We start from the raw sequence: 20,538 nt of genomic DNA on the forward strand, positions 1-20,538 counted from the left end.
TGTCGGGGACGACGGAGTCTTAGCTATGTATATATCTGACAGGTAAGTTGATTGTATGAAAAAATCAAAATCAAAATCCAAAAAACGGTCCACAAAACGCGTATGCCAAAGCTAAAGATCAAATACGTCACCAAAGGTCAATCAGAAAATACTCAGCAAGCGAGAAAGAATTTCTATGCAGGAGACACCAACAACAATATTGTTGGAACCGGCGACAGAGAAAATCTGATTAGAAAACGGGAATGGTTCCTAGTCCCGCCACCCAGCAGCGGGTGTGGGCTGATCACCTGACCTACCTGTCGCGTGTGCCGCGAGTTTTGAATACTGTCGGGACGTCGGAGACTATAGCTAAGTAGTATATATCTGCCGGGGAAGTTGCATGTACAAAAAGACAGAGTGAGGGGTGGCATGAGGTGGGACTATGTGTAAAGGACCTCAGGTTGTATAGTTAGGAAAAATGCAATTTTCGACAAATTGCCATTTTGTTCCGATACGAATACAAACAATCGGGTCGTTTACAATAGGAAGACTCACTTCTTGGTGGGAGGAATCTGAGTCTTAAAACAGACTGGTGATCGGCCAACCTTGGATTCCCTCCCTGGTCGTAAGAGCAGAGGGAGGGATCCTAGCCTCTGCCCAAAGATCAGGGTATGTACCGCAGGATCAATGGTCAGACCTCTGGACCCAAGTAATAAGAGGGAAGCAAGCGTACCTCTTAAAACTAGCAAGCAAGAACTTGTTCCTACTGGAAGGGATAGGATGGGGCTCGGTCGAGTAGCTTACCTGCATCGCCTCCAAAAGAGGGGGGAAGGGGAGGGGGGAAGTGGTGGATAATCGCTCCTATCCCTACTGGAAGGGATAGGATGGGGCTCGGTCGAGTACCTTACCTGCATCGCCTCCTAATCCAGCGTAGTGACAACCGCGTCCCTCTGCCCACAGGTAGAGGGAGAGAAAAAGATGCGGAAGAGAAGGCCAGTCACATTTTAATTTACTTATCCCTTCATGCAGTCACACAAGGATGCGATGCTGTTCCGTCCGCTCGGGTGCTGGGTAAGCTACACAACGTGTTGAGCAGCCACCACGGGTCCCAAGGAAAAAGTGTCCAAGGACCTGTGGGCTATATCCTGAAGGTAGAAGGAGGTGCAGGTGGTCTGGTTGGACCAGATCCCTGCCTTCAGTACCTGCACCACGGAGAAGTTCTTGCGGAACGCAAGGGAAGGACCAATATCTCTGACTTCGTGGGCTCTCAGACGAAGGGTACGGATGTCGTCGCTACCATCAGCTTCGTTCGCCCTCCTGATCACCTCACGCAGCCAGAAAGAAAGTATGTTCCTGTATACTTCTTCTTGGTCATCCCGGTGCTAACGAAGAGGTGTCAACACTCAGGCCTGAGGTGCAGAGTTCTCTTCAGATAGCACCGTAGCGCCCTCACAGGGCAAAGCAGCATCTCATCCGCATCGATGTTGGTGAAGTCCATTAGGGAGGGGATTGTGAAAGACTCGAACTGATCAGCAGGGACCGAAGGATTCTGAGTTTTCGCTACGAAGTTCGTTACGAAATCGAGCATCACAGATCCCCATCCCCTAGATGCTTGACGCCAAAGGAAAAGCCATGCAGTTCCCCTACTCGGAGGGAAAGAAGGGAATAGTCGCGATGACCTATCCCTCTTTCTGTCCGACATTCTTCGGAGTGATGTCCAGTACCCATACTGGTCTATCCATCTGCAGCGAAGTGTCTCGCGTTCTCGTATCCCATTGCAGCGAAGTCTCTCGCGGTCTCATACCCCACTGCAGCGAAGTCTCTCTGTCTCAGCAGTGGATAGGACACCGACACTCCATGGTGGGTGTCGATGGTATGGGTACTGGAACAAGCTAGTAGGACGAAGTAATGATTGATCTGGAACAACCGAACTAAGTCCACAGCGTAGCTCGTAACTGTCTTGGACGCTTCGACAGCTGCCAACTGACTGCGTTCGGTTGTGTGAGGCGAGCTGTCCAAGCATCCAAGCATAGTCACGTGACCCTAGCCTTTAAAGGGGTATGCCGAGAGACCATACAAATCGTCTATTTGTTGCATGTGCCCAACAGGCGAAAGTCAATTGCCTTCTAGAGACTGAGGTCCCTGATGGCAAGACAGAAGTTCTCATAGTAGTTGAATCTCAGCTAAGGAGAAACAACACTATGCGCCATTGAAGACGAAGGTGGAAGGTGAATGCAGACCTACGTCTTCACAGCCGAATCGAGAGAAGTAATTCTCAAGATTCTGAACCTGTGCTTTACAAAGGACTGAAAACGCTAAAACGCTATTTCTTGCTGTTTGGTGAGAAGTCGTAAGTTGCAATGAAAGCAGAGCGCTTTTCAGTAATGAAAACACAGGGATGTACTGCCTGAAGAACCGCTTCTCATGGGCTGAATCATCATCTTCTTCTTTCAGGTTATCCAGGGAGGACAAATATATACTTGGAAGTAGAGCTGGCAGGGCGGGGAACAGGCGATGTCTTCCGTTATACATCTCCAATTCGGGGTGAACAATGAACAATTGCACACCTACGAATACGAGATATATTTAGAAGACAAACTCAGATGTCTGAAGAAATCATTCCGCAATATCGCAGCGGCAGGTGCGATGCAGCGGGAGACTAGGCTACAGACTTCTGTTACCGTGCGGTAAACAGAAAGATGATAGAGTCTATTGAAAATTCTTGCAATGTCCAAGACGATGCAGTAGAGATGGTCTTTCACGTATGCAAGAATCCCAGCCAACCAGAGACCTAAGTCTGTGATTACCGGGCAGAGATACGGTTCGGTAGTCAATCATTGTAGAGGAGAGACATAAACCGACCGTGCTATCTCGGAGGAGCAGCTGGTACTGAGCTGCGGCAGGCAGCCCAAACATCACTGCTAGCTAATGCTCACGTTCGTCATCCTGAGTTGCCAGGCTAATTCGCATTCCAAGAAGGAATGCATTCGGCTACAAACCATCGAGCACACAAAAAAAATATGCTCGAGCATTTGCATTTAAACGAAACGGATTTCGGCAAATACAAACGCTGAGGTGGTGGTGTTGTAACAATACCATAAGTATCTCAAAATCGAAACTGGTAACTCCTGGGAGGTTGCAGGCAGTCCTGAGTTGCAGTTCAATTAAGAAGATACTATTCGTCTCGGTCGTCTCGGTCGTCTCGGTCACAATCTGTAGTTAACTACGGTATGTGCCTTCACCTCGGACAATTCAACTGATTAACGTATATTGCGAGGGCAATATACGTAGTATATTTGTAGGTTCCTCTACATAGACCTCCATCCTAAATTCTTTTCCATTCGAGGAATGAGAATACAAGGACTGGAAGCCGACACCCTTCATTCTCTAATGAAGAAAGTGAAGAAGTTTTCCCCCGAAGGAAGACTTCCATGGTGTTAACAGGATACCGAAGACAATAGTTCAAGCCAAACTGGATGTTCCCACCTGTTCTTCTCAATCTCAGGGTTGGCCGCCTACTGTGAGATATTCTTCCTTCAGCAGCAGTGCTTCTCTCGAACGCTAGAATTTCCAGGAGTTCGAGCATTCGGCGAGATTCCCGATTATCGTAGTACCAATTATCTGGGATTCTCATCTAGCCCACTCTGGACCGTGGTTTCGCCCAAGTATTTGCAGATCGTAGAAAACCAGAACACATGGAGAGTGCTAGAAATTCCGAAGAATTCTAAGCACTCGCCGAAACCCCCACCGAATTCGTCAGACAATCATTGGGTGGTGGTCCTCCCGATTCCCGTAGAAATCGAGGATGGGGCAGGATCCATCCTCAATGACGGGGACTTACGTCCGGTAGGACCCGAAGGTCCCCCCAGGAACACAGTGCCCAACGTGGAATCCTACAGAGAACGCTCTGCAGGATCCCTCCCCTTTCCTTCGTAGCTATAGGGAGATAGGGAGAGAGGGAATGGGGGAGGAAGATTGGATACTCACTCGCCTTCCCAGCAGAACTAGCAGTTGGAGAAGCGAGTACGAGCAGCCGATGGTCGCTCAGAGTCTAGGAAAACGTTACCGAGGAGGGTTACGAACTCAACACCTTCAAATCCAGGACGACAGTGAAGCATTAACCCACTCTGCCACCGCAAGAGGATATAAGTTTATGCCGTCTCCCACCTCAAATACCTGTCGCACTCAGATATTCGTAGTTTTGGAGACTGCATCAAACCACCTCGTCCTGGTAGCGTTGTAGTGCTTTTGTCTGCATTATATAAGTCATATCACATTACCGTGATTCATATACATATATCGAGCTACAAATGTCCTTTAATATCTAATTCGAGGAATCAAGCGCTTGTCGCTAAGCGGAAAAAGCTGAGATTAACAATACACCACTACGCCTATCTTAAAACGTAGGTGTAGTGGTGTATATTGTTAATCTCAGCTTTTTCCGCTTAAGAGACTGGAGGGCTTAGCGACATCTTTAGAGAACCATGCCATTAATCTAGGAGTTGAAAAATCTCTTGATCTTTATTGTATAAAACCTATAAAGATGACAGATTTGTCTATTTTCATATTCTTTTTGTGACTTGCAGTGGTTGTAAGTTCTTCGCTTCAACTTAAGTAAATGAACAGAATTTACAGTACACAAAAACTGTGTGAAACATATCCTATTCATTTTGGGTTTATTAATGGCAAGGAGAATCTTGCTGATATGGTAACCTGGTACACATCATATAAATTATTAATGAAGTCTTGTTTCCTTTCACGCCAGGACCTGAGTAATATTAGGGCGCAAGCCATGCAGTTCACTATTCCTTAAGCGGGTTAACGTTCTGGAAATTACATGAATCTTTCTCATGTTCCTTTAGTTAAAAGAGATTACTAGGTGAATATTACTGATTTTTCTGACTTCAGAAGCCTTGTTTTGCCGTACCGCCGGTGCATAACATGAATATACAAATGGAAAGCTAAAGTGAGAAGGCAAGTTGACATACAAGAGGATAAGAATTTTTTTCTCTTTAACTCTTGTACATTTGATTTTGACTGATTAACAAAATCACTTTGCTGATGTTTTGGAGCATTTTTCTAAAGGTTTTTCTGCAGCAACAGATATACCAAGTATAGTTTTTCAGTTGAAATTGTTTGTTGATAACAATGGCATTTTGAAAGTGAAGAGCAAATTTAAGAATGAGAACAAATTTCCTATTCTATTATGTAGAGACAGTTATTTAATGAAGTTAATTATATTGGATATTCATCATAAATTAGCTCATTCTGGGTGCTATGCTGTTCTTTCTAAATTCAGAAGACATCATTTTACTCCTAAAAATTTTTCAGTGGTTAAACAGGTTCCGAGGCAATGTGTTTCACTGCAAGAGACTTAATGCACGCTGTCAATCTATATCAGAATTGTTACAAGAAATTCAGGGAAGACCCACCAACTGCCTTTCAGCAATATTTTTGTTGATGATATAGGGCCTATTACGGTTAAACTGGAGAAAGAAAATTCTAAGGTATGGCTATTATGTTTTACTTGCACTTGCTGTCGTGCAGTTAATCTAAAAATTTATAGAACACTCAGTATGCCAGATTTTCTTAGGGCATAGCCAGGAAGGCAGCTCGAAGTTCCAATACACTGACATGATCTCGACGTTCCTGGTCGGACCAAAAGCCTGAAGCCAGGTGTTGCAGTAGGTGCATGCCCCATCCTTCCTTAGATGCGTCAGTGAACAGGAACAGATCGGGTGGACGAGACTGGGGATGGGAGCCTCTCAACAGGTTAGCATCGTCCAGCCACTACTCGAGATCAAAGCGCATGTTCTCCTCCACTGGCACTAGATCATGAGGAGAATCCTGACTTTGCGACCGATTCTTAAGTCCAGTGAGGACAGATGTCCCAGCAACTGCTGCCACTGATGTGCTGGCAACTGGGACTGTCAAAGGGCAGAGCGACACTTCAGAGGCATTCCAGTCTTTCCGCTGTCGGAAAGGCTTTCCCTGCAATGGTGTCGAGGATCATACAGAGATACACCAGTCGTTGAGAGGGCTCTACAGAGGACTGTTGCGGTTCACCATGACCCCCAGATCATGACAAAACACCAGAACCCTGTCTTGGTGGAGACAAAGCAGTTCCAACGAGGGCACCAGTATCAGCCAATCGTCTAGGTAACGCAATAGAGGAATGCCGTGGCAATGAGCCCATGTCGACACTAGGGTGAACACCCAAGTGAAGACTTGCGGAGCTGTGGAGAGACCAAAACATAGTACCTTGAATTGGAACTCTCTGTCCGCTACAACAAGATGAAGATACTTCCTGGACAACAGATGGATTGGGATCCGGAAGTATGCGTCTTTTAGGTCGATTGTCACCAAGTAATCCAGAGGACGAATGGCCTGTCTGACCGTGCTGGGGATCTCCATCCTGAACAGGGTTTGCTGAACAAACTCGTTGAGGGCTGAGAGGTCAATGACCGGTCTCCAGGTACCTTCTTTACAAGAGAGTCGACTGAAGAAGCCTAGAGACTCATCGAGGACCTCCTCAAGAGCGTCCTTCCTCAGCTCGCCCTTGACCACCCCTGGTCAAAAAGGGCCGACTACCTCTCGGCCGCCGATTGGTGGAGGCAGTGGGAAAGGGATCAGCCCTGGCAGGAGGGTGAGAAACCCTCCTAGATGGAGAGCCAGGGGCGACGTCAAGCAGAAGGATGCTGAGCGGTGCAGCAAAGAATCCTGGCTCACTCTCCTTGAAGTTTCCAATCACCTCGTTTACATCCGAAGATGGAAAGAGGGTGGATCCCTGAAATGAGGCATTCCTAAGGTTGGTCACATCCTGCGGATCGACAGCTCGATCAAGCCTTGATGAGAAGGCGTCCCTGCGCTTCAGCACCAGGTTGGCAAGCTGGTGGACTAAGAACTCCATGGCCTTATCTCCTGACAAAACAAGGTCATGGAGCTGACGGCCCATGTCTGCTCGCTTGTCAGGCTGCTGTGGAGTCTCAGAATTAGCAAGAAAGCCCACCGTGCCACCCCAAAAGTCCAACCATGAAGCTGCTTGCAACGCCGCCACTGTGGTTTATTCGACCTGGGACACCTGTGAAGAGAGCGTCAAGATTCTGTGTTGAAGTGTCTGGAGCGAAACTCCAGGTGCCAACAATGTTATAGTCGGGTTTATGGGCAAGGGTGAAGCCTCAGCCTCTTGGACCACATAGTACTTCCTCTACTTCTGGAAAGCTGAAGGTCTCGAGTAGCTTAGGAAGCGAGACCCCCCCCCCCCCCCCCCAAGTCCTACCTCAGTGAAACTTGTCTTTCGACTTTGGTCAGAGCCTCCCTTATCAGGGATGACAATGGAATCTCAAACAGCATCCCGAGGGGCGTGACAAAGAAGGTCGACTGCTGATATACGGTCTTTCGGAGAAGTAGTTGGAGCTTCTCCTAGGCCGTTTACCTTCCAGATGAGACAGATGATCTCACGGAAGGTGGCTTCAGCTGCCGCCCGCATCTTCCGGAACAGCTGGAGCTGCTGGTTCCAGAAGGTAGCCAGCTGAATCGTTGGTTGCCTTGTGAAAATCATCCTTCTTCGCATTGACACACCCCGGCACGAATGAGAGGGGCCCAGTCTTGAAGAAGAAGAAGGCAGAGTCTCTAGCTGTTCATGAGGGGCCGCAGAAGGTCCAGGAGCCGAGGCCCCCAGAGCCACAGGAGCCCTTGGATACTCGGAATCGTGAGGGCAATTCTTCGCTACCTTCCAAAGGTCCTTATGCCCCCATCGGACAGCCCCTTGCAAGAACGGGTAAGATGGAGCTGGAGGACGCCTGTCTGCTTCTGGCGAAGCTGGAAGAGAGAGGGGAGATGGAGCCCTCTCCGCAAGCACTGTTAGAACCCTGTCAGGAGGATCTCGGCTGGGTTTGAACTCGATGGACGAGATACTACAATACTTCTCTACAAATGAACGAACCCTTGGAGATCGAGAACCTTGAGGTTGGAGGTCTGGACTTGTATGGAGGGGTCACGGGATGCCTTTGCTTCCAGAGCGCCCCTCGCCTGATGTTAAGCACTCGTGGCAGCTTAGGGATAGCAATTCCCCTTAACTGCTCTCCCAACTTCCCAAGAGGAATCGGAAAGGGGACTGGAAGGTCATATGAAGGAGAAGGAGCCCACTTGCAGCCTTGTTCTCGAGGAAGAGTCAGGGGACGATGACCTCTGATCAACGGCGAAAGCCTATATGGCTGCCTTTTGGAAGGCTGGGTTGCAGCTTCACAAGGATCCCAAGGTGGAGATGGGACCTCTGGAGGAGGAGGAGGAGCAGATGATGGAGGTTCCAAGGACAGGTACTCCAACTCAAGATGTCTCCATTTTTCGTGTTGAAACAGTGGAGATGGGACCTCTGGAGGAGGAGCAGATGATGGAGGTTCCAAGGACAGGTACTCCAACTCAAGATGTCTCCATTTTTCGTGTTGAAACAGTGGAGATGGGACCTCTGGAGGAGGAGGAGGAGCAGATGATGGGGGTTCCAAGGACAGGTACTCCAACTCAAGATGTCTCCATTTTTCGTGTTGAAACATTGCAAAAAAACAGAGGAAAAAGGTTTTACAGGTGCATGTGTATCTGCAGGAGCAAGAGCGCATGTCAGTGCGGGAGCTCAAACAGGTTCTGAATGCGCGTAAGTGCGTGCAGGCGAATGGCGGACATTAGAACGCGCTGGAGAGCGTTGACGCTCTACAAGTGAAAATGCGCGTCTTCTAGCATGTGTAGACAAAGAAGTAGAGCATTCCGAAGAAGGAGCACATCTGGGGTGTGATACTGGAGACCAAGAGCGGCTGCTGGAGTGTTTCGAAAACCGGTCTGGTGACGCGCGTTGGCTTGCACGGGCAGTGGCGCATCTCGGTGAGCACTTATACTGTTGCTGAGGCAGCGGTGAAGCAGCACATTGGATACCACGCTCTATAGGTGAGTGCTGTCTAAAGGAAGCAATCGTAATTACATAGCTGAATCCACATTACCCAGATGGTGGGTGTATGGAAAGCTTATGAAAGAACAGTAATGTGCTCAGATTATGAACAATGCTTGCAGTACCTTACCTAGTGAGAGAGCAGCTGCAGGTGAATACTGCCTCTGGTTGGTGCTCTCATCACTTGTAGGAGACGTGGCAGTAGTGGCCGGGGTCGTCCCTACTAATGGTGGGATTTTGTAGCCATGGAGGTTCACCGATGGTTAACAAAATCAAAATTTCGCCCTTGCCCTGGGCTAAGACAAGATAAACCACAGAACTATCACTACCCCAACCATAACAAAAAACTGGGTACAGTGTACCCCCAGGCTTCTCAACAACCTTAAAAACCAAGGCAAGGAGATAGTAGAGGGAAAACAGGTCCCCCTATGCTTCCTTTCCTAACACCATGCCCGCCACCGACAACGGTCCCAATCTGGAACTATTTTCAAAAACGGTCTCTACATTTTTCAGATAATGTGAAGCGAACACTGATTTCGACCTCCAAAATGTCAATTTCGGAATGGAGGATATTGACATGTTATGTCTAAAAACCAATGAAGTTGCAACTGCACGAATCTCATGCACTTTTACCTTCATTACCCAAACAGTTGGATCTTGTACTCGAGTGTGAGCTTCTGAAATCAAACTCCTCGAGAAGAATGAAATAGCGTTCTTGGAAAGAGGACATGAGGGATCTCTCACTGAACACCGGATACGATCTGAGTTTCCTCTTAACTTTTCTGTCCTAAACAAGAAGTGTTTAATAGCTTTGACAGGACATAAAGACCATTCCTCATCTTCCGATGCCACTATGTCCGTCAAGTTCTTGATAACAAAAGATTGAGGAGTTGGCAACATTTTTTTTTTTAACAAGCCAAGACACATCTGAAGCTATAACAACAGTCAACCAAAAATTAATATTTCTTTTCTACGGAATTAGTACATGAAAACAAAGTGAAACGGTAGGTAGGGCATTATTGAGTACAAGAACAGCTCTTTACAGCACATCAGCTGAAAGCAAAGTGAATGCTAACCTTCTGGGTGGGAAGGACTACCGCCAAACAGATGATAGTTAACCCTTTGAACATATTAAACGTCGATATAAATTGTCTGTTGGGTGCCGATTGGAGACGTATGGTACGTCGATATAAAAATTTTTTTTTTAAATTTGCTGAAAAAGTTATAGGCCTACTAGGCGAAAACTTTTGAATCACGCGCCTTGGGGGATGCTGGGAGCTCACAGATCAAGGCGTTAGTGTGTTTACAATCGTTACCCAGGCGTGCAAGCGCGAATTTCTTTCTTCTCACACTAAAAAGCATCAGTAACAATCTCAGAAATTATTTCGTCACTTTGACAGAATTTTTGCACCATTTTATATTAGCCGTTACATGGAGTATTATATATGAAAATGTGCGTAATTTCATGTAGAATACTATAAAAAAACAACCCATGGTTGTAGCTTTTATCAGTTTTGAAATATATTCATACAAATAACGATAAGTGCCAAAATTTCAACCTTCGGTCAACTTTGACTCTACCGAAATGGTCGAAAAACACAATTATAAGCTAAAACTCTTATATTCTAGTAATATTCAATCATTTACCTTTATTTTGCAACAAATTCGATTTATAGTGAATTTATGAAAAAAACTTTTTCCTTAAGTCCGCGTGGTAACTCTTCCGAAAAAATCATACATTTTTTTGTCCCATTGTCGTAATGTTTGCACCATTTTAAATTAGCCGTTACATAAAGTTTTATATATGGAAATGTGCGCAATTTCATGTAGAATACAAAAAAAACAATCCATGGTTGTAGCTTTTAACAGTTTTGAAATATTTTCATATAAATAACAATAAGTGCCAAAATATCAACCTTCAGTCAATTTTGACTTGACCGAAATGGTCGAAAAACGCATTTGTAAGCTAAATCTATTACATTCTAGTAATATTCAATTATTTACCTTTATTTTGCAACAAATTGGAAGTCTCTAGCACAATATTTTGATTTATGGTGAATTTATGAAATAAACTTTTTCCTTACGTCCACGCAGTAACTTTTCCAAAAAAATCATAAACTTTTTAGTCCGATTTTCGTGATGTTTGCACCATTTTAAATTAGCCATTACATAAAGTTTTATATATGAAAATGTAGGCAATTTCATGTGGAATACAACAAAAAAAAAACAACCCATGGTTGTAGCTTTTATTAGTTTTGAAATATTTTCATATAAATAACGATAAATAGAAAAAATACATCCTTCGGTCAACTTTAACTCGACCGAAATGGTCAAAAACTGCAATTGTAAGCTACAACACTTACAGTCTAGTAAAAATCAATCAATTACCTTCATTTTGCAACCAACTGGAATTCTCTAGCACAATATTTCGATTTATGGTGAATTTTTAAAAACAGCTTTTTTTTTCGGTCCGCGCGTTGCGAATTCATGCATCATTTTGTGATAATATTTTCTGTGTTGCCTTGATCGTTTTACGTGTTATATACCAAAATGATCGCAATTTAGTGTACAATATAACGAAAAAAAATTAACTAGTTAGCTTTAACCGTTTTGCTCACAGCGCAATTTGTATCCAATTATATATGAAATTTTTTTTTTGCGCTGTCATATATCCCAATATTTATATATGACAAAAAAAGGAGCCAAAAATGAACTCTTAATCTTGAAAACTAAGCGTGCTGTGACTTTTTGAAAAAAAAAAAATTTTCCACTTTGGCGCTCACTCACGAACGCCGCCGGCATACGATTTTTAAAATACCGCTTCGGCGTTTTAGGGTTAACTACCTAACCACCTTGTTTAAAAGTATAACAGCCACTTGCAGCTGCTCTGAAGCATATTCTTTATGTAAAGACCAATGGTTTGTATATTTTGTAGGAACAAAAAGTTCCATAAAAGCACACAAAAACGCACAAGTGCATGAAATGAAGCACAAGCATGCAAAACAATGCAGAGACAGCAAATAAAATGTGCAAGCACAAGCAAAATCACTAGTCATAATGTGCTCAAAAGAAAAACTGAGAAAGTTGGGTGAAAGGTCATATCCTTCCCCCTATTTTCATGGGTATCTCCCTTCTTTGATAGTAGACGGGCTAGTCCAGCACACATGCAGAAAGGGTGCTCCATACATGAAAGATCTATGAAATCGTTGAATGATTGTAATTTTGGCATTTTTTAAAGGAATAGTATAATGTATTGATAAACAAATACTAGACTTGCACTCTATCTTCTTTGAAAGTGTTCCTACCTTTCGGACACTACTTGCTTCGTGCACAAGGACTATTGCAAAGGTACAGCTATGCTCACAACTGATGCTACATGATTGCATAGGATTTCGTTCAAAATTCAACAACTGGTAACCTAACATTAGTAACAGATATCTCAGGCTGTCATTGATAGTATACTGCCAATCTTATAACACCGTACTTTGAACTTTAACATAATAAAAAAAAATCAGTTCAAATTACAAAGTTTACAAATTATACCAACGCATAAAGGGGATCATATTTACTGTATATACCAGCATATAAGGGGACCCTGCACATAAGACAACCCGCAATTTTTCATGAAAAATTGTTGGTTTAAATGTATGTTCGCCATACAAGACAACCTCCAATTTACTAAATTACAACTCAATCAGCTGATGTAAGTTATTTGGTTCTTAGATAAATACAATAATTATTGGAATTATCGTAACAAAAATGTGTAAAATCTGTATCTTCAAGATTTTATAATGTTTGGCAAAACTAACCATTGCAAAAAAAAAAAATGCTTTCGTATTCCCTTAGGAAAAATATATGGTAAACAATACAACAAATGCTCAATGCCCGTGACATTACTATCGGCAAGAGTAATACCCATTGGAAGTAGACCTCCATGAATGTATTCCTTTAAAATTGGAACAAATACCGATATTAAGAATAACCGGGAAACTATCAATATCACAAAACACTTCAGTTTGCATGACCAGGAATTTTAGAGGCAAAAGCACGTCTGAAACTGGCAAAAAACACACACTTCATTCAATTTACTATGTTTATAAAGAAAGAAACTGCCATTTTTAACGCTAACTTTGACAATTTACGAAAGAAATGTATGAATTAAGATCCATTCAGCAACTAAAAGACAGTGACGGTATCAGTAAAATTATTTTAAGAATGTAAACAAAACCAGAATGCAAATGACAGATCGCTCTAATAATATTGTAATTCAATAATATGGTAATAATACATGCAATTTAATTAGATACTGTCAAACAAGTTTTATCAAAATGGTCATTATTCTTAGTACTATACAAACAAGTTTAACACTAAAGATGATGCTCCATCCTCCACTGAGAAATTCCAGGGTTTAGAATTACGGATGAAGTCAGCATAAACCTATACCAACATAAACAACAGAACTGAGAAAAAGCTGATTGCTGATGTCATATTTTGGAAGCAAAAGCATCATCTGAACCTGACAAAAACACGCATCCGTTTAATTTACTACATTTACAAATAAAGTAGATGCAATTTTTAAACCCACTTTGATAATTTAAGATAGAAACTTATCTCTGAATTAAGTTCCATTCAGCAACTAAAGACAGTGATCATATCGGTAAAATGAGATCACTGTTATTTTACAAATGTAAACAAAACCAATTTTCAAATGGCAGATTACTCTGATCATAATAATAATAATACAATAATATGGTAATAATGCTTTGCAATATGACTAGATATAGTAAAACAACAGATTTATTAAATTTATCATTATTCTCAATACACAACTATTATTTGACTTTTGCTAATGGATATCTGACAGTCTCTCTCTCTCTCTCTAACATATGATGCTCTCTCTCTCTCTCTAACATATGATGATACACCTTCCTCCACTAAGAAATTCCAGGTTTTAGAATTACGGATGAAGCCATTGTTAAACCCGTAACGACACAACAACAGAATCGAGAAACAGCTGATTGCCGACATCATTTGCCGTAACTGTCGAGCATACAAGTTATCACTCTGTCAAACCCTGCCGATTCTAAATGGTGGCTTCCAAAAGTAAAAAAAAAAAAATACATTTTCACTCATCCCTCATTTTGAAAATGTAAACAATATCAAATACCAATGGCGTAGGATGACAATGTTTAAATTCTGGAATGTTTAACTTTTGCAAATAGATTATTTCCTCCCCAAAAGATTTATATTTATAGAGCTTTTGGTTTTTAGAATTACTGTGAGAAATCATACAACTGTACCACAGTGAGAGTTCGCTCACATCTAATTATGGTAATTATCAACGGTAATTACAGTTGTTTTGTTGACCGTATCAATAGCTTTGTTGCTAGTGATTCACTTGAATTGCCTAAAGTTTTTACCATTAAAAAATCTTCCCCCCATTTGGGGAAACGTTTTAACCTTAAAAAATCTTCCCCTCATTTTGGGGAAGATTTTTTAAAGTCAAAAGGTCACATTATACGCCAGCTAAACGGTATATAACCATAAGGAAAATGCTAGCTGTGAATTCGCAGTTTTCAACATTTCTGTTGTTTATTATAGTATTGAATATGTGCATTGATGTGTTCTCATTTCATAATCTTGCCCTATTTCTCTTCCAATATCACCTTGCAATTGAGGGCATGCCCTGGAAAAATGCCTGAGGGGTGGGACTAGAAGGCGGTTTTAGGATGATTAGATATCTTTTTGCCAGTGACGTCGAATTGGAGGTTGCTTCGGGGTAGTATTCCATACATGAATTATACATGATTTGTTCACAAGTCACTCACTCCCTTCCCTTTCTAGAATTCACATCTGGCTATTTTCATTCCATCTTTTAGAATGCAATTCTCACCCATAACAATATTTGTTAAAATTTTATATTAATATTAGAACATTTATACATATATATATTCCATTTTACCAATTTACAGACATTTCAATTTATACAAATCTTTCCCTTGTCTTTCCATTATACACCTATTTACGTTTCATCATTTAACAAGCCTTTCTCACCCATAACAATTTCATTGAGAAATTTTTGCTTATTAATAGAATGTTCCATTTTATAAATTTACAAAAATTTCTGTTTGGGTGAATTACCGTCTGTATTCCGTCATGGTATGTTAGTCTGCCTCTAAGTCTGTCTTTCTTTAAGGCTTTAAGGGAGCTTCGGGCCCCCCGGCCAGGTAACACGTTCTACTAGGTTAGGTTAGTATGGTAACCTTTATGTTAATCTTCCTTAAAGTTTTTCTTTGTTTAAGGAGTGTATGGGGTTGGGGGGGAAAGCCCCCCGGTCAGGTAACACGTTCTGCTATGTTAGGTTAGTATGGTAACCTATATGTTAACATTCCTTTAACTTTATCTTTCTATAAAGGGGGGTTACAGGGGTCAGAGCCCCCCGGTCAGGTAACACATTCTACTAGATTAGGTTAGGTTAGTATGGCAGCCAATATGTTAGGCTTCTTATAAGTTTTTCTTTGTTTAAGGGGGGTACAGGGGGGCGAAGCCCCCCTTAATGGTCAGGAAACACATTCTGCTAAGTTAGGTTGATTAGGTTAGTATGGTATCCTATATGTTAACCATCTTTTTAACTTTAGCTTTCTTTAAGGGGGTACAGGGGGCTCTATAGGTAACCTATGGTATATGTTAGTCTTCCTGTAAGTTTGTCTTTCTGTAAGGGGGGATACAGGGGGCCGGCCAGGTTACACATTCTATTAGGTTAGGTTATGTTATGGTTTATTTTCAAACCAGGTCCAATACAAAGATGTTACAGACATACACAGTGACAATAATAATCATGAATATTCTTTAATTTTCGTAATAATAACCTCAGACTTATATACATTTCATAATTTAGGCTTAAATATGATGTCTGTCTCAATTCCTTTATATATATATTATATATATATATATATATATTAGATATATATATATATATATAATATATATATATATATATATATTATATATATATTTATGCATGTGCGTACTCCTTCCTTAACATTTAAGTTTCAATATGATTAAGCTTTCAATAATAATACAAAATCTCTTTGGTCTCATACAAAAACATCAAACTACATTTTACGATTTCACCCAATATACTAACTTGTAAACCTCACATTTATCCCGTATGGTCCGACATATTTGCTTTGTTCTTTACATGTCAACACTTGACCCCCATCCTTCTTTCCATCAATCACAAGCCTATACGTATATTTATTTCCCCCCCCCCACACCACTGGTCTGGGCCTCTTTTGTTCCTCATCCATAATATATCTTTATGTATGTATTCCTTCATAATTATTTCGTAAAATAGGGGTCCCTACCGTAACATTTCACTGCAATATTATTTCCTTTAATAATAATACATATCTTTGGTTTCATACTTATAATAAAAGAAACGTCCATTTACAAGATCATGTTCGGGTTTTTGTTACTCAGTATTGTGCCTTTTTTTTCTTAAAATGCAGCATTAATTTCCATGTACATGTGAAATCATCCCCCTTAATTACGTCATTTAACCCCCGCCCCCACCATTCTTCCGACCAATCACAGACCTTATTACCCACACAATGCAATTACCCAAATTACGAAGATTTAACACCCACCTCTCCATATTCTCAAAGTAACCATATTTTCACCATTAATTGTGATAATACTTCTTTTAACATATATTTTCGGTTATGGTATTGTAAATCTTCTTTTTTATTCTGTCATTACAAACAATGTGCATTTCCAACTCTCCATCCCCCTATTTGTCCAACGAAATGAAGAGGAGTTCACTATTATAGGTAAGTACTGTTGTCATTTAGTAATTATTAAAACCTTATTCTAGTGGATTACAGAGTTTTATATCATATTTTGGTGGTGTGTCATCAAAGAATTTTGTGTAGTATTTAGTAAATTTGTAATTAGTGTGTGATAAAGTGTTATTTTGGTAGAAAGTTACTTCAAGTTACGTAACTAAACGACTGGTGACACCATTTTACGAAGTTATCTGAGCGACTTTAGTGACGTCATTCTATCATCCCCGTCCACACAACTTGTGAAGTGCGCAATGAAACTTGGTGTTGGAAATTCTAAGTGATAGTTTTGTGCTTCTAAGTATTGAAGGCATGGCTGCTTTTACCTTGGAAATTGATTTTTCCAACAGTTTTAGTGTTTTTGATGATGTAGTAGTAGTAGTCTTGTAATACTGTTATTTATGTACATTTCTCTACCTAACAACCAAGCCCCCACTACCTTATACCAACTCATACCTTGGGCACCGCCGCCACCCCAAGTGACCCACCTACCCTCAGCCGCTCCCTCTCGTGGAACATATGGCTCCCTGAAGGCGGCGTATCCCTCGGCCTCTACCAGAGCGCAAACATTGGCCACTTTGTGTACGAGTGTTGTCCACCCCCCAAAAAACTCCAAATTCCTAAAGTCCCCCTTCATTGTTGGGTAGAGATACAATGTAAATACTAACAGTTGCCCCCACAAGATAACTGCTACTTCTTCATCAAAAGCACTGAAACTGTGGGAAAAATAAATGTCCAAGGTAAAAGCAGCCGTGTCCTTGATAGTACTTACAAGATACCCACATTTTTGCATGGAAACCCAAAATGCTTTTCCATGTCAAACTGGGAATTGGATTGGCAGCTTATCAAATTTTATCTGCCTAATTATGACAAAATTAGTTTCACCAGACCACTGAGCTGACTGTCAACTCTCATACCTGTTTCCCACCAATAGGTAGAGTGGTTCATAATCTAGGCTAGTAACTACCAGGCCTAGCCTACTGCATGCAGGATCTCGAGCAACACGATGACAAAAGGTGGTGTGCAATGGACTTACAATAGCTACTACTACTTGTGGCTGACCTGACTTACTAGCTACTACGTTTGGCTGCCCTTCCCTACTAGCTACTGGTAGGTACCTACTAGGCTACCTACTGCAGCTGCCAGGGTGACGGATGAGCGGCTCCATGTCAACAGAACACATGGAGCAGCCTCCCAGGGCTGCACCACGACCTACCTACCTACAGACGACCTAGGAAGGAGGCTACTTCTCATCTTCGACAGTAGCTAGTAGCTAGCCTACCTACTATTACTACCTATTGCGCTTCAGCCAAGAGGAGCGTCGAATGACCCAGATCTACTACTACCACCTAGGTACTACTACTACTACTACTGCTAGTGCCTAACTGCAACTGGCTGGACGCTGACAGAAAAGCCTGGAGAGAGGAAACAGGGCCTAGGCCAAGGGAAATGGGGCTACTCACTTGTTGGACCATCCTTTCCACTTGACTAAGTACTCCACTCGACCCTGCAACGGAAAAACCAAAATAAATGAAACGACGACGACGGACGTTGTCAACACCACCTCCTCCTCCCCCTCTTCACTGTTATCAACAACTCTCCCCACTTCTTTCTTTCTCACTCATTCAACACTTGCAATTTACACACCCTTCTCACTCGCTTCTTCTGAATGCACTCCGCGGCGTAAACCCTGTCACCAACCAAAGAGAGTTCCATGGCTATCGAGACGGAGCAGCACTTGGGGCGAACCTCAGGCACAACAACACGATCCACACAACGTTTTGACTTGAACTGAGGCGTCTTCTGGCGCCTTCCGTGAGTACTACGTCACACCAGGCCTGCCAACGGCGACACCTTGTTGTCAATAATAAAGGCTTCCATCGACGTTCTCGTGTGCTCGTGTCCTTTTGGCTGAGCGTTTTAGTCGATATCGGCATTCAACTGAAATGCACACGATACTCGGCCTTTTCTTTTACGGCTGGAAAGTCATCAAATCATTAAAAGTCCTTAAGTCGTACGATACTTTTTCCGCCACAAGGTTTGCCTTACTATCCATTCCATGTGGGAGCCCCTAACCTCGGAAGTAAACCCTATATTATCGTACCGTTTGTTTATGATACAGTCTGTGGGACCTTGGTGTTCCCGTCAGTCGCTGTTATTAATATTTGATGATTGCCAGTTTTGCTTTATGTTATCGAATAATCATTTGAGTTGAAAGAATTTAATAATACAACGGGGGATTCACTAATAAGACAGGTTCCACAAAGTTTTTTTTCTCGAGTAAAATAGGAAGTCCTGGGAGGTCATGGTAACTGCATGACCAAATGTACTAAATTATATGGTAGTGGGCGTCTAAGGCCTCTTGCCAGGGAGTGAGGGTGGACTTGTTAAAGAGGAAAAGCTTATAGGTGAGAGGTCACGGTGTACGGATGATGTTGATGGTGTTTGTTGAACATTGCAATTCATATCAGCTTTATATATATATATATATATATAATATATATATATATATATATATATATATATATATATATATATATATATATGCATGCAATATTCCCAAAACATCATCGTCTGCCGGACATCGTGACCTCTCACCTATGTCTTTCCTCTTTAATTAACAAGTCCACCCTCGCTCACTCCCTAGCAAGAGGCCTCAGACGCCCAATTTAATAGCTACATTTGGTCGAGCAGTTACCATGTCTCCAATCCCTTCCTATTTTACTCTAGAAAAAAAAACAACTTGGTGGAATCTGTCTTCATTGGTAAATCCACTGTTGTATTATTAAAGTCTTTACACACAAATGATTATTCGATTACATAAAGCAAAACTGGCAATCATCAAATATTAATAAACGAGACTGACGGGAACGCCAGGGTCTCAGAGACTGTAACATAAACAAACGGTGCGATAATATAGGGTTTACTTCCGGGGTTAGGGGCTCCCACATGGAATGGATAGTAGGTACGACAAAACTTGTGGCGGAAAAAGTATCGTACGATTGAAGGACTTTCAATGATTTGATGACTTTCCAGCAGTAAAAAATTATTGATCGTCTGCATTTTAGGTGAATGAGGATATCGACTGAAACACTCAACCAAAAGAACATGAGTAGACTACATGATAAAAGGTTGTAAATCCAAAATCAGGTAGGAATTACACCTTTATTTCATTCATTGTGGACAAGCTTATAAGGATATATATATATATATATATATATATATATATATATATATATATATATATATATATATATATATATATATATATATATATATATATATAGGAAGTGTATCGTTGGAACGACATATCAAGTACTCGGCGTTGTTGTTGTTGTTGTTGTCGTTAGATTAACTCAGCCTTGTCTGGCGAGACCTCTTCCTGTAGGACTCCATAAATGGTATTCGGTTACTTTCCTTAACAGGCGGAATTTTAAGGGCAGCCCTGCCTGGTCGCGGATTTACAATCCTTCGTCATTTTCCTTTTGAACGTTAGATAAAATCAAGTACCAAAGTTAATATAATGAATAGTACACGTGGGTGTATTAGTGTTTGTCGCACACCGTGACATATTTTCATATCCCAGGCCTGTACCGAGGGAGGAGGTCGAACGACCGCCCACCCGCCCCCCCCCCCCCCCACATCGCTGGAAGTCCATATTTTCTCTGACTATCGTTGTCATTGACTGTACTTACAAAGTAATAAATAACAATCTTTTGTTGTTTTGGTAAGTATTTTTTTATAAATTTTGTAAACAGTAAAACATTAAAAGCATTC

The 20,538-nt window shown here is 41.8% G+C and overlaps 1 protein-coding gene across 1 annotated transcript in view; it reads right to left on the reverse strand.

Annotated features, from left to right (window-relative positions):
• LOC135207245 (chromobox protein homolog 8-like) overlaps nt 1-18,569 on the reverse strand; it is a 153,044-nt gene extending 134,475 nt beyond the window's left edge. The window contains exons 1-2 of the mRNA XM_064238881.1: nt 18,409-18,569; nt 18,225-18,268 (exon numbers count right to left, since the gene is read on the reverse strand). Coding sequence (XP_064094951.1) covers nt 18,225-18,268; nt 18,409-18,477 — 113 coding nt within the window. The 5' untranslated portion in view covers nt 18,478-18,569. The remainder of the gene's footprint in view (nt 1-18,224; nt 18,269-18,408) is intronic.
• Between the last annotated feature and the right edge of the window lie 1,969 nt (nt 18,570-20,538).

Source organism: Macrobrachium nipponense, chromosome 32, assembly GCF_015104395.2.
Source record: "Macrobrachium nipponense isolate FS-2020 chromosome 32, ASM1510439v2, whole genome shotgun sequence".
Taxonomy (NCBI): domain Eukaryota; kingdom Metazoa; phylum Arthropoda; class Malacostraca; order Decapoda; family Palaemonidae; genus Macrobrachium; species Macrobrachium nipponense.